The following is a 14,281-nucleotide window of genomic DNA, read 5'->3' as shown; positions in this document are numbered from 1 at the left end:
CACCCGGGGCTGAGCCCTGGCACACAACCTCAGCTCCTGCTGCCACCAGCACACCCATGCTCCTCACAGTTCCAGTGACACTCAGGTGCAGACATGCTACAAACCCCACCACCACCAAACCCAGCAGCCACAGACATTGCCCAAAGGATGGAGATTTTCACCTCAGATCTTGCACATCCACTTTAATCTGCCTGATGATCACTGGTCTGGTGAGAAATCCCATCTCCAGCCCCCACCCCCCAGCCCCTGCCTGGGTTTTGTCACTTAACTGTTCCATTTAATTAGTGGGAGTTTTGTGCCTGGCAACTCCACTCCTGGCCTTGAGCCCATTATTTCAATCCTCCTCTGCGTATAATTGGCCTGGGTAGCTCATTTTGGGTCTGCAGTTGGGTTTTGAAAGAGATTGTCTAAAGAAGAAAACAAAAGGGAAATTTACTGCAGGGGTCTGGGCTGTAAACTGCAGCCGTGTGGTGTACGAACAAACTGGAGCTGTCCCTGGGCTGGCAGCTCTGGGCTTGCCATGTCCTGGCTGTCCCATGATGCCCGATCAACCTCCAGAAGCTGGATTTCAGTATCTGGGTTTGGGGATCAGTTCTTTCCCCACCCCACAGGCAGAGAAGCCCGGGGCAGAAGTACACAGTGCTCCTGGAGTAGGCTCTGCTCTGCGTGTTGCTGCACAGATGGGAACTAGGAGAAAAGGGGAGTCTTTAATAAAATATTACAGCTCCCTACTTACCAAAGTAGCACCTGAATAGATGGGCAGTTCCTCCAAGGTCTTTCCCATCCTGCCCAGCACACAGCCTCCCCTCATGGTGCTCAGGGATGGGTACCTTTCCCTGTGCATTTTTCCCAGGGGGAAGGGAACAGAGGATGGAGCACAGACAGGTGTACAACACAGGGAAGGGCTATGAAGATGATGAAGGGCCTGGAGCATCTCCCCTGTGAGGAAAGGCTGAGGGAGCTGGGGCTGTTCAGCCTGGAGAGAAGACCAAGGGGGCACCTTATTAATGTTTATCAGTATCTGAAGGATGGGATGCAGGGGGAAATGGGCAGCCCCTTGTCAGTGTCTGTGGGGACAGGACAAGGGGCAATGGCTGCAAGTTAGAGCAGAGGAAGAACTTTTCCCCAGGGAGGGTGAGGGAGCCCTGGGACAGGCTGCCCAGGGGGTGTGGAGTCTCCATCTCCAGAGAGATTCCAGCCCCGTCTGGACGCCGCCCTGTGCAATATGAGCTGGGGAGCTGCTTTGGCAGGGGGGTTGGACCCCATGAGCTCTGGAGGTCCCTTCCCACCCTTGTGATTCTGTGGCTCTATGATCCCCACTTCTGACAAGCCTGCTGCTCACCTCAGGCTCCATCAGGAGGAAGACGGGCTGCTCAGCTCTGCCTTTAAAGATTATCTGATCAGATCAAGCCCTGAACATCTCTGCCTTACTGTTTTGAATGAGGACTTGGCAAACTTGCGGTTTGCAGAAGGAGACTGGAGACAGATTTACCTTTAGTGACCTTTGCCAGATGAGATTCGCTAGTGGTACAAGAGATAGACAAGTGCAGCTGATTTGTAACACGCAAGGCTCTGGATCCTGATTTGCACCTAAATGAAAGAGTACTTCAAGATGACAAACATCCCTGAGGACTAAATACTGCCTCTGAGCTGTGCTTACCAGACATGCATAACACACACACACACTCATCACTGCGAGCCTGTGTCTGCACAGCACAGGACACGCACACACAACCCAGAGTCCCACACCAGGAAATAGCTGATAAATCACAAATCTTTTATCAAGTATCTTTTTTTTTTATTTTCCTATTAAGTTCCAGGAGCATCCCTGCTGCTTTGAATCCCTTTGGTACTATAACACATCTAAAAAAAAACCCCAAAACCCCAATCAAACCAAAAAAGGGGGAAGGAGAAAGAAAAAACAAGCATGTTCACCAAAGTTTCTGGTCCTTGCAGTGGGGTAAAGAAGGTGGAAGGATGCAGGAAAGGTGAGAAAGATAAGGAAGGCACAGATATCTAATGGATCAAGTATTTTCTCTTTAGTCCCTGTGACCAGCTTACAAGGGTGTCTTAACAACCAATCTGTCCGCAGATTTTTGGGCTGTGGTGGGTACACAGGGACTTTAGTTCTAGCACCACTGAAGAGCACCTCCAAAGAGCACCAAAGGCAGAAGATCTGTTCGGTAGAGCTGGTTACATAGTCCTGGTTTAGTTGCAGAGCACCTGGGAGCAATAAACACAAAGAGCACTTTGCATTCATCCATATGTCAAACACTGCACACCGTGTTCTCCAGCACTAATTGACAGAAACCAGCAGCTCCCCTCCACTAATGAGGGAGCCCATTACCTCTAATTATCTGAGGTTCTGTTCAAGGTCCTGTTGCATTTATGCTCAAAATACATCTTCCAGCAAAGAGGGGTTTTTTTTTTTTTGAGGGGTTGGGGGGGAAGAAGAGAAAAATAAATCCAATTAATCTCCCAGAGGGGCTGGAAGTTGGACAACACAGGTCACACACTGGGACATGTCCCTGCAGGTCACTCGTGGGGTCCTGTAACTCAGGATGCGCCACAGTGGCTGATGTTGGCATCGTGGGCAGCCAGGCTCTGCTGTGTCTGGCATCCTGTCCTGCAGCACCCAAACAGGTGGGGGGCTTCCCCAGGCCTTGGGTTCACCTCCTTGCTGCTGCTGGGGACAACAAGCCCAGCCCAAACGGTGCTCTTGGCTCTTTCGGTTGGCACGTGACGGTGGCTGGGGGCTTGGTTTGGGTTTCTTGGCTTTATTTATTTATCCCAGATGTGTCCAGGTGTTTCCTGGCATCGCAGTGCATTTGGGAAAGGTCTTCACCTCTTAATGAGTTATTTCAGTTGGGTGCTCACGGGACATTGCAGACAAAGGGTGGTGGATGATGACAGCGTTGTACGGGAAGAGGTGTAGGGCAGAGCGGTGGCACTAAAGCACCTTCAGCTATTCTCCATTTCCTGGGGACCAAGGAGGAAAGTGGCATCTTGGCAAAGAGGGAAGAGCCCATCCCTGGAGGAAAATGGTTCAGGGGCTGAGGGGTTTGCAGACAGTCAGTGCAGAGGGTTTGGTACAGGCACAACAGTCATTCTTGGACAGGGAGCGGTACAGGAGGTGTGAGAGGAGGCAGAGCAGCTGCTGTCTCTGGGAGTGGGTTGGACTGGCTGGTGGGAAGGAGGAGTACAGGTCACAGGGCACCTGAAATGGCACAGGAAAGCAGAAAAAAAAACACTCTTTGGGAAGTGAGGTGTTTGTACAGCACCCAGCAGGTCTGTGATTGCAGCATGAAAATAGCAACAGCCCTTTAAACACAGAGAAATACTTTTTAAGGGGCCCTGTAAACCCTAGAGTGCTCCTCAAGGATCTGCAGATGATGGCAAGGAAAAGGCCAACTCATGTGTGTCACACTACAGTTTATGCCATATTTCTAATGGAAACCACTGTTCAACTGGAAAATCTGTGAGGACCAACACACTGAATGAGACTGGAAAATAGTGTGTCCAGTCTACAGGCTTCCCCTTCTGCTTTCTGCTGAGATTACCAGCACAGAATAGCCTTTCCTTGCCCTCTCCTGTAATCTGACTTCCAGAGGATGCTCCTTCTAGTACAAACTGCCTGGCAGAACAACCCTTCTGCATAACTCCTCTGCTCCTGTCCCTGGAGTAATCATTTACAGCACGTAAAAGCCATTAAACACCTCCTCCAGACTGGCAGGTGCCAGCGAGTTGTTCATCCTCTTTCAAGGCTGCAGGGATCTCCATGGAAAGCAGGCTAAGGGACCTCAGTCTGTGCTCTCCATGGCCCTAAACACAGGGGACCAGAGGCTGCACAGCTTTCTGCCAGCTCCCTGCCACAGCTGAGCAGGAGTCCCCAGGCTGGGAAGTGCTGACAGGGACTTTGAAAATGCACTTGAACATCCTCACTCCCTTGTCTGGAGCTGAATGAGCAGAGGACTGGTGCTCTTAGAAAAGAAGTGCATGGTGACTCAGTTGTTGAGGGGGAATTCTTTGTCAATATGTAGGCAAATGATGGATTGCTCCATCTGCCCCTATGTCCTTGTTACTCTGAGGAGGAACCAGTCCATCTGCTCCATCACAGCACTTTGTGATATCTCTCCCCACAAAGGGCCTTTGTGGGGATTTGGGGTTGGGATATTAAGTGTTGCTAGAAGAAACCTACCTGGAGTCCCAGAGGAATAGGCCTGAGACACCTCACCCAGTCCACCTGGTCCATCCTATACTTATGTCTTTCCCCATCTTTGCCAAACCAGTTCTTAAAAGACCTCCAGAAATGGATATGCCATAACTACGCCACACCGTCCCCAGACAGCCCATTCCAGTGAGTCACTAATCATTACTGGTAGGACTGTGTCTAACCTGCTGCATTTAAGCCTATTACGTCTTGTCCCATTCATCACTGGATTGCTCCATTCCTTCCTGCAACAGTCTCTCCTGCCTATGAAGGCTGCTCAGGTGTCCCACCACATGCTCAGCAGCACCACACTGACCCCCCTCTTGGACCCCAGCCCAGAACACACACACTGACCTGATGTGAACAGGCAACAGTCATCTTTTTCTCTGTTTGTCTCCAGTGTTCTTCCCCTGCCTGTGCACGCTGGTGTCCCTGTGGTGCCACCTCAGCTGGGTCTCCAGTGCATTCACCTGGTGGGGATGAGAAAGCAGCAGCTCTAAGAGGAGTCTGCATCACTGCACAGATAATCTTCATCCTGATGTGCAAGAAGAAAATGCTGGCTCGAGTCACCTCCACTGAGGCTCAGACTTGCTTCTACCCTGCAGCTGTAGAGGTCTGAGCTCACAGGGCTCAGCTTCATCTCTTCTCTCCCTACTCTAGCTCTTCTGTACCTGCAGCTAGTTCCCTCTGATCAGCTGGTTGCTCCTGGCTCTGGAGGATGCAGAAGTTGCAGAGGCTGCCCATAGCAAATAGCTAAATCCTGGTTCCAGGGTGACCCCAGACGTTGGGGCACAAAGCTTTACCTGTTTCCGTAGGGAAGCAACTGTCTTCTCCAGTTCAGCCACAAGTGACTCGAGATGCTCTCTGGAGGAAGGGCCTGGAGAAGGCACCACGTTTCTGGGGTAAGGGATAAAAAGTGAAAGGGATTATGCAAACCTCAGCTTCCTGGATGAGAGAACCATTCTGCCTTCTCCAACATCAGCCTCCAAGTAAGCATCAAACAGAAGGGCCTGACCACCACATTCACCAGCCAAGAGATGCCAATGAAACGGCCAAGGAGCCCAGACAGCCAAGTATCAGTCAGACTCTGCACTAAAGCACTGGAGGACTCTGAGCTCAGCATCTATCTACTGAGACACCCCTGACCTCCAGACCTCTGCAGAATGCTGACTGCAAAGAACAGAATGGGCTGAGTTATTTAAAGCTTTTCTGATGTTTCCTAAACCAGAGATGAAACAAGTGGTGATACTGTACCTGGGGAGGGCAGGGTTCTGCTTGGCAGGGTTCTCCTCTGGGTAGCTGAAGCCAGGAGACCTCTTACTTCGGAACCTCTGAGAAAGGGCCCTGAATTGCCCACGTGTCTGGCAGTCTGGGGAAGGAAGAGAAAGGCTGCAGTGAGCATTTGTGTTTAAAGCAGAACCATCTGGACTGAAGGCAGCAAGAGGCAGCGCTGCCCTCCTTCACCATCCCCCCGTGACACATCCCTTACGCCAGAGGGGAGGAGGCAACTACCACGTGTAACAGGGTACTCATGGCTCAGCTGGAGATCTGTAGCCAGCACACAGCACAAAGGGACCATGGCAGGATCTGTGGTTTACTGGCAGTGTTTCACAGCCTCCAAACTGAACCTGTAAAGTGACATGTGGTGGGGGTCACCATGCCTACGTCTTGTTTCAGTCACCCCCCTAACCATGAGCTATTGGCTTCTGCCAGAAGCCTTCAACTAGGTGGACCTTTGGCCACACTCAGTGAAGCTAAGAGGCTTCCCAGAGAGGTGGTCAAGGCTCCAAATGTGTCAGTGTGGAAGGGGCATTTGGACAATGCTGTTAATAACAGGCTGTAACTTCTGTTCAGCCCTGAAGTGGTTGGGCAGTTGGACTAGATGATGGCTGTAGGTCCCTAACAATGGAACTGTATGGTATTGTATCCTCCTGGCATTTCATACAAGGTGTCAGCATGTGACAAATGCCACCCAGAGCCACCCCCACCTTTGTTGGTGCTAGAGCAGCCTCCTTCCTTACCCTCACAACAGTCCTGCCACAAGCGGAGATCCACAGCAGGAATCTCTTCGCAGCCAACCATCCCCTGCGGGTACGACGCCACCCGGAAGACATCTCTCTGGAGCTGCTGGATGTGGTCACTGTTATCACAGATGACACGAGCAAGGGATGTCTGTCTGATCTGAGTCAGCTGCGCCGGCGTGAAGACTCCAGGATTCTCATACCAAAACCTGCAGTGGGGTGTAATCACAGCATGACTCAGGAGTAGGAGAGGAGACGTGAGGCTGGGAGAGGGAGAAGAGTCCCCCTACGTCTGTGCCGCAGCACCCACACCCCTCAGGGGCTTTTAGTCTGCTATCAGGTGGCATCAAATCCAGACTGCCCTGTTCTGAACACCTGAACCCCTGCAAACTGCTGGCTGGAGCTGCAGGGTACCACCACCCGCAGGTACAGCCCCTTGCTGGGGGATGCCATGGCTCTGACAGCTACACCGTAGCAGGTTGGGTCATGGGTGAACCATGCTCCTGTCCCAAAGTGCATCACCAGGCAAAGATGTGCCTCACACACCAGCAAACAAGAATTCACAGGAGCTCATGTGGGCATTTTCTAGCATTTTCAGGAGACATTGGGCACATCCTTAACGGTGCCCAGTGTCCTGCAGTGAAATGAGAGTGATTAAATCAGGAAAGGACACATGGATGTGAAGTGTGGCAAGTCCTTTTGCAAATGCACTGGACAGAGGAGACCCTTCCTCATATCATAAGACAAGAAATAGCCAAAAGACACAGATTCTCTTCCTCCCTGTAAGGGAAAAAAATCCCACAAAACAGACTTTGTGTTGACTTCAGTGATAATACCTATCTCCATCCCTCAGCCTTCTGAACTGTGTTGTTAACAGGCACATCAGCGTTGGTCCAACTCTGGTACCGGGGACAAGATCCTCCACCATCAGTGCTGGAAATAGGTCGATGTTTTTGGTAGTCCCATATAAACTGCAGGGTAAAAGATATTAAAAAACAGAAGTTAGAAGACTATCAAAGAGTGAAGAAAAAAAGAAATCTGATCCTATCACAGGCATTTGGATGTAAGGAACTCAGCTGGGCAATATTTACAATGGTCTTATCTAAAAGACAATGGGATAAAGGCCTGTTTGGAAAAGGGCAGCCAGTGCAGATAGGATGCAGTTTAGTCTCCCTGGAAAATAGCTCCAAGGCTCAATCTGCTCCCAAACTACACCGCAGCAGTGCCTGATGACATTCCACTCAGAACCAGACTGATCACTTGGCTAGACATCATTTGTCTTACCCCGTTCTTAAACCACAGCTATTACCCTATCTTAACATCTGTAGGTAGCAATATCTGGGAAGGTTATTTGATGGGTGTCCTGGGAGGATCAGAAGCTTTTCACTGACTGATCTCCAACGATTTTGATGCTTCCAAGGCCAGGCTACAGTACCTCCTGAGCTTTTCCCTGATCTCCAAGTTCTTTATCTCATTTCTGAGGTCCTCAAACTCCTGCGCAGATGAGAGGTTGCAGAAGACCCTGAAGTCGTTGTAAGGTGGGATGCCATGGTCTCGCCCTCTCTGGATGTTGATAGCAGCCAAGTCCAGCGAGACAGAGTGTGCCATGGAGAAGAGTTTCTCTGTCAGCTCCATGTTGAGGAGTTCAGAGGGGACCCGCATTTTCCCAGGAACCCCAAAGAGCCCACGGAGGAGAGGATCGATCCCACCCTCCTGTGTGATCCTGAAAGGGGAGAAGAAGGCCTTGTGCAGGGGGATATGTCCTTGGCGGATGGGCTGGAAGGTTTCATTCAGCCGGTACAGGATGGGGTTGATCAAGGTGTGCCCAAAGCGGAAGGCAGCAGTGGCGAAGGCGTTGAGAATCCCTGCGTTGATGTTGGGGTTGTAGCCTTTGTACTCACCCAGCATCTTCATCCCAGCTTCCCCAAGGACTTTGGGGAGCCACTGGGCGTAAGTGATATGCTGCATCTGGGCACCCAAAATCTTCCGTGCCTCGTGATACAGGAGATCTCCATCCCAGTGGGGATTGAGGGCGGACAGCTCTGTGGCAATGCGGTTGTGCTCCCGGAACCAAAGCGTGTGCATGGCTGTGAGACCCAGCTGCTCGTTGGCACGGTGGTCTCCTGCCAGGAAGCATGGCACGGGGCTCTCGTTCTCATCTCTCATGCACTCAGTGGGTGGCCCCACAGCAAAGGGAAGGAGATGCTTCCCTGAGCTGGGAACAACTTGCCCTTGCTTCAGCAGCCCGTTTTGGCTGCTCAGATCCCGCAGCTCCCGCGATTCCTGCTCTGTGCTACCATAAACATTGGAGGCGTCGATGTAAGACGTCAAGTGGTTGATCTGCTCCCTGGCATAGACAGAGTTCATCAGCAGGGAGGTCATGCCGCTGCCGCACACAGGGCTCGAGCGGACGAAGAACATGCAGCGCCCGTGCCTGACGCGAGGGTCGTTGGCGGGGACCATGACGGAGAAGCAGGGTGGGTCGTTGCTGCACACCTCACTGCAGGGTGCTCCGTCTGAGAAGCGCGACATGCTAATGGCTGCCACCGTCTGGTCCATGTCGTGGTCCAGAAACTGGCCCCACTGCATCAGCATGTGCGTGAACTGGTCATCGGGGGTGATGGTCTCTGTCCCCACCATGGCGGTGGAGACGAGGCGGGGTAGAGGAAGGGGCAGGTCTCTGGCATCTTCTGTCAAGGAAAAGCCCCGGGGGAGGTTAAATCCGTTCTGGTAGGCAGGTTTGAGAAGCCTCTGGAAGGCTGTGAGAGATGCACCCCACATGGGGTGCTGGAGGTTGTTGCAAGACCCATCGTGGGTCCTGTACTTCTTGTGGAAGCAGATATCGGAGCAGTTCGGCGTGCGGCGGTGGGCAGAGCAGCCCGACAGGTTGGCAATCATGTTCAGGTAGTGAGGGGACACCAAGTCATTGTACCGATAGCCTGTGAAGGTAAAGACAAAGCACCAGGTCAGACCACAGCTGCTGGAGCTGCCCAGTTCCCACCATCCCATGTAAGTGCTCTGTGTGAAACTGCTGCTTGGGTTTGTCAGGGTGGGCAGGGGAGGGCTGGGGCTCTGATCATGGCATTGCTGGGTAATTTATGGAAGGTTAAAGACAGCACAAGATGGTATCAGAGGGCCACAGAGAAGAAGAGGAAAAGAGTTTAGTATAAACTCTGTGAAGTTAGGAACCAGACTGGCAGACCCAACCATGGGGGTGGTCTCAATCTCCACCCTGGGTTCATTTTACATCTCTCTGGGTTATCAGTGCAACCTGGAGCTCCATCAACCATCCAGAACCCTACGTGACGAGCAGCAGGGAAGCTGAGGGTGACTGCCAGGGCACTGCGCCACGCGCAAGCACTGAATAATGCTGCGCTGTGCGGATGCTGACAGGGCAATGAGGAGGAGAGGCTGGCAGCCCAACCAGCTCAGACAAGACCTGCAGCCTGGAGAGACACTCCTCACAGCATGGAATACAAAAATATTTATGGGCCCGAACATACACGCCTGCTACACAGTGACTCAGAGGTGTAGCTGAGAACACACAGGGCATGGGAATGTCTGTTGTAAATAAAGGAAGTCCCAGTTGGCAGGTTTTGGGGTCCAGCTGCTGGATGCTTGGACCTCACTGGGTATTTCTGGTGTTGTATTGCTTTGTTGTTTGCTATCCTGCTTCGATAAGAGGAACCTGAGTAGCTGGAACTCGTCTGAGTTTGTAGCTAAGAGGTCAAAGCAGTTGAGAGCTGGAGGAGCAAGACCTCCTTTCCTCTGCTGTAGCACCCAAATACTCAGAGTGTGCAGCATTTTCCTCATTGCCACTTGGAGAACAAAGAATGCCTCAGTCCACAATGCTGAGGGGTCAAAACTCAGATCCACAAAGGCATGCCTACCCAAGTTAGATGGGTAAAGGTTTTGAAAGATTAGGGCTTTCACAGCTGGTCAAGAAGTCTTTAGCAAACAGGGAACTGAAACACTTCCCTGAGTTCCCAGTATGGTAAACACAAGACCAGCCCTCCATCTGCTATGAACACCAGGAGATGTAAGTGAGCACTGCAACCCAGGTAACGTTTCTCCTGACATACCCAAAAGTGCACTTTCTGACTATCCACCCACTGTTTTAATTTAATCCTCTGCCCAAAGCTAAGAAGGGAAATAAAATCTCTCCTACCTGTGACGTTCATATCCACTATTAGACCTTGTTGCACGTGTTCCTGAATCAGCTGCAAGGTCCTTTCAAAGATCTCACCTGCCCTGGCTGTTTCAAGGGTGTAGGGGTCCCGGGGGTAACGGAAGAGAGCCAGCAAGTCATTGGGAGTCTTGGGACGTCTGTTGTAAGCAATTAGAAGGGATGCAGGAACATTAAAATAAACAGGCTCTGCTTTGGTTCTTGACTTCCAAGCCCAGTGCATAAGAATGATGCAGCTTGCCAATGTATGGCAGATGATTAAAGAAAGGATATTTTTCCCCAGGAAAATACATATATTTAATTTCCTTAGTAACCCTGGGGTTTTTTTTCTAGCATAGTCATTTATTTTTCCCTTTTCAACAGCTGAAACCCAAAGGTTTTCTGCTTAATACAAATGGTCTACCTTGCAATGAAAACATATATTGGGGTGGAAGAGGAGGGAATTACCATTCACTCAGGAAGTCATTTTTCATTGAGAGAATGGTTAGAATTCTCATATTATTATTGCTGTTCACCCTACACAGAGTCTGTTACACTTATAACATGATGACATTGATTATATTCTTTTCTGTGTGCTGCCTCTGGAGCCAGCTGACAGAATGTACACTGCAGATATCAGTGACGTAAGAGGTGATAACTCATGTATCCAACTCTTCCAGAATCCCAAATGCCTGATGCAAAGTTCTATCGCATCCTTACACCTACATGGTGCAGCTTCAACCTCCAATACTCAAAGCAGTGCTGCAGCTTTCATTTGCAGCTTGCCAACGATGAAACAAGATTTGAGAAAGCTTCATTCATGGGGGTTTTCAATCTCTTTTCTGCTCCAGGTCTCAGATCCTGGCACTTGCCACACTCACCTGCTGAACAGCTCAGTGCGTGTGGAATTGATGGCGTGGTCCACGCTGCTGATGGCTTCCCGGATGGATGTGGCTACAAATGTGTCACCGCTCCGACCGACGTCTGTGGCTTCCCAGAGCAGAAAAGAGAACAAAACATTCTACATTTACATGGATATTCATCTGTTTTCCAAGCTCCAGAAAACCTGTGTATCAGCACAAGCCCTGTAGGAACTCCACTGCGGGTCAATCCATATTTCCATTAAACAGAAACATCATGAATTTATTTGTTAAAACAGATATTCTGTTTTAATTATTTAATTATTTCTTCTGTTAAGAAGAAATTAACTGCCTGGGGGAAAAAAAAAAAAGGTGGCTTTTTCAGGAGATGGCTGTGGAACACACATATTCACACATTTGCTCCTGTACAGCTTGGAAAATAAATGTCTGCTTTGGTTGGGGGTTAAATTGGAAGAAGAAAAATATAAAAAAACACAGTGGGTTAGCTGAAAACAGTGTATTTACTGTCCACAAAAGAAACTCCTCAAATTCATGTAATTAATTTGAATGTATTGCTCATACTTTTAAGGAGTGCTTCTAAATTCAGTTCACCTTTAGCGTTAGCGCCTCAGATACATCATTTTAAGACACAAAAGGAAGCTGTGGTTTGAATACCTTTGGAAGTAAACACATATATTCCTAAAAATTACTACAGAATGCATTTTTAAGCCAGGGTCTTTGCCACAGCAGACAAACCCGTTCCCATTTGGCCACCCACGTATGCAATAGCCAGCTGGAAAATGAGGTACCAGTCAAGAATAAATCACAGAAATTACCTTAGGAATAATTCCAAACCTCAAAGAAATATCATATTGTTCTCAGCTCCTTGCATACAGCCCCTGTATAGAAAATTATACTAAACACATCTAATAAGCTACCACTATTCGTGCCGGTTACTCCTGTGTGCTTGAGGAATAAGCTTCTACTTCTATTTTTAACCTCATTGCTTGCCTTTGATCTTTTTTTTCCCCCCTTGCCTATCCTCTGAGAAGTGTGATTTCTGCTCTTGACCTCTGGTTTGACTAGCAGAAACGTGCTACTCCTCTTTATTCATTACAGCTCCCCTAATGCACAGAGCAGTAGCTGGAAAACGAGCGACTTATTTCCCACCCCCGAGGGACTGAGGGAACATTTAAAGCCCCACATTCGCAGCCACAAGGTTGTTCTCCTTCTCCCTTCCCCAGCGTGTGAGGTTACAGCCAGACCATGACTTGGGAGCGTGCTGGCACATCTTAATAAGTTCCTTCCTCCCAGCAGAGGCAGCAGCTCTGTGCACACCGACAGCTCGGCTTGCAGGAGGCGGTTTCAGACACCACCTTTGGCTTCAGGGGGAGGAATTGAGGCCCCAGCTGGAGTCCTGTGCCCAGGTCTGGAGCCCGCAATACAAGACAGATGTGGGGCTGTTGAAGAGGGTTCAGAGGAGCCACAGAGATGATCAGAGGGCTGGAGCAGCTCCCCTGTGAATAGAGGCTGGGGAAGCTGGGCTTGTTTAGCCTGGAGAAGAGAAGGCTGTGGGGGGACCTCATTGCAGCCTTCCAGTCCCTGAAGGGAGCAGAGGAACAGGAGGGGAATCAGCTTGTTAAAGGGCAGAGACTGGCAGGACAAGGGGGATGGATTAAAGCTGAAGGAGGGAAGGGTTAAATTGGATATTAGGGGGAAGTTTTTTACAGAGAGAGTGGTGAGGGGCTGGAACAGGCTGCCCAGAGAGGGGGTGGGTGCCCCATCCCTGCGGGTGTTCAAGGCCAGGTTGGCTGGGGCCCTGGGCAACCTTGTGTAGCTCCAGGCCTGGAGGTTGGTGTCCCTGCCTGTGGCAGGGGGGCTGGAACTCTGTGATCCTTGGGGTCTCTTCCAACCCAGACCAGTCTATGATTCTATGATTCTATGAATTGCAGCTCCACTGAGAAAACAGCAAGGAGCAGCTAGGAGGTGCATGGGGTGACACAAGGCAGCGACTCCCATCACCCCAGCAAGGGCCACATCTGTGAAGAATCACAGAATGCTTTAGGTTGGAAGGGACCTCAAAGGTGATACAGTTCCAACCCCCCTGGCCACGAGAGCTAAAGGAAAAACAGAGTTATCTGTCTGCAGTGTAGGTGTCAACACAGCACAGCCCTTCCTTGCATGAGAGGACTCCAGAGGGCCACGGGAGATACCTTACCAGTGATGGTGAGCTGCATAGCGCTGGAGGTGAAGCCAAAGGGGTTTCTTGCTATGCACTCGTATCTGCCCTGGTCAGCCACGCCCAGGTCTTGGATGGAAAGGGTCCCATCTTGGCTTATGTGGAACTTGCCACTCTCTGTGATCTGGATACCCTCCTGTTGCACCACCAAAAGACAGGAAACATGTCAGGGTATGGAAAGCCTCCCACCAGCCCAGCCTCCCATCAGCACAGCCTCCCACCAGCCCAGCCTCCCACCAGCCCAGCCTCCCACCAGCCCAGCCTTCGGCTGCTTCAGCTAACATGCAGACAGATGCGATGAACTAATGTGGCCACCAGATGTTAGCATTGCTCTTCCAAAGAAACCAGAAAGCCATCCGAGGCCATCTGCTCCTGCCTGGACCCACTGCAAGAGGTCCTTGCACAGCTGCTTTACTCTGGTACATCTCTAGGCAGTCACTGCAGGGCACAGACACCCCATGTGTTTCCCTGCCTGGAGTGAGTGGTGTGCCTTGATGCTGCCACAGAAGTTTCATGGCACATAAATAAGCCTTAAAAGTGTGGGAACAACTGAAACCAATGGACTTTTGCTGGCCTGGAACCGTCAACACCAGCTATTGCTGGTTCTGGGCAGCATTGTGGATCAACGTGCTGAGCAGCTTCATCATCCCCCACCTCTCACCCTGGCTGGTGGCTTCAGGTTTTACTTTTTTATTCTCCTATTTCTTAACATTTCCCTGCTGCCCCACGTCAAGCTAGTGGTTCCTGTGCTGTCCTCCCAGGCTCGTCCTTCCTGCTCCCACTGCT

At 50.6% G+C, this 14,281-nt stretch overlaps 1 protein-coding gene across 1 annotated transcript in view; it reads right to left on the bottom strand.

Moving 5' to 3' along the window:
• Positions 1–4,584: 4,584 nt before the first annotated feature.
• The window catches only part of LOC311197568 (peroxidasin homolog), a gene marked incomplete at both ends in the record, with an annotated part of 44,591 nt that continues 34,894 nt past the window's right edge, over positions 4,585–14,281 (bottom strand). Inside the window, 9 exons of the mRNA XM_084271343.1 lie at positions 4,585–4,680; positions 5,014–5,107; positions 5,465–5,579; positions 6,232–6,440; positions 7,068–7,202; positions 7,667–9,170; positions 10,400–10,557; positions 11,278–11,386; positions 13,475–13,631. Of these exons, the coding sequence (XP_084127469.1) occupies positions 4,585–4,680; positions 5,014–5,107; positions 5,465–5,579; positions 6,232–6,440; positions 7,068–7,202; positions 7,667–9,170; positions 10,400–10,557; positions 11,278–11,386; positions 13,475–13,631 (2,577 nt within the window). The remainder of the gene's footprint in view (positions 4,681–5,013; positions 5,108–5,464; positions 5,580–6,231; positions 6,441–7,067; positions 7,203–7,666; positions 9,171–10,399; positions 10,558–11,277; positions 11,387–13,474; positions 13,632–14,281) is intronic.

This window comes from Gallinula chloropus (assembly GCF_964237585.1).
Source record: "Gallinula chloropus genome assembly, chromosome: 16".
NCBI classification, from domain to species: Eukaryota; Metazoa; Chordata; class Aves; order Gruiformes; family Rallidae; genus Gallinula; species Gallinula chloropus.
The sequence above is the reverse complement of the archived record's forward strand: the minus strand, read 5'-3'. Positions and strand labels throughout refer to the sequence as shown.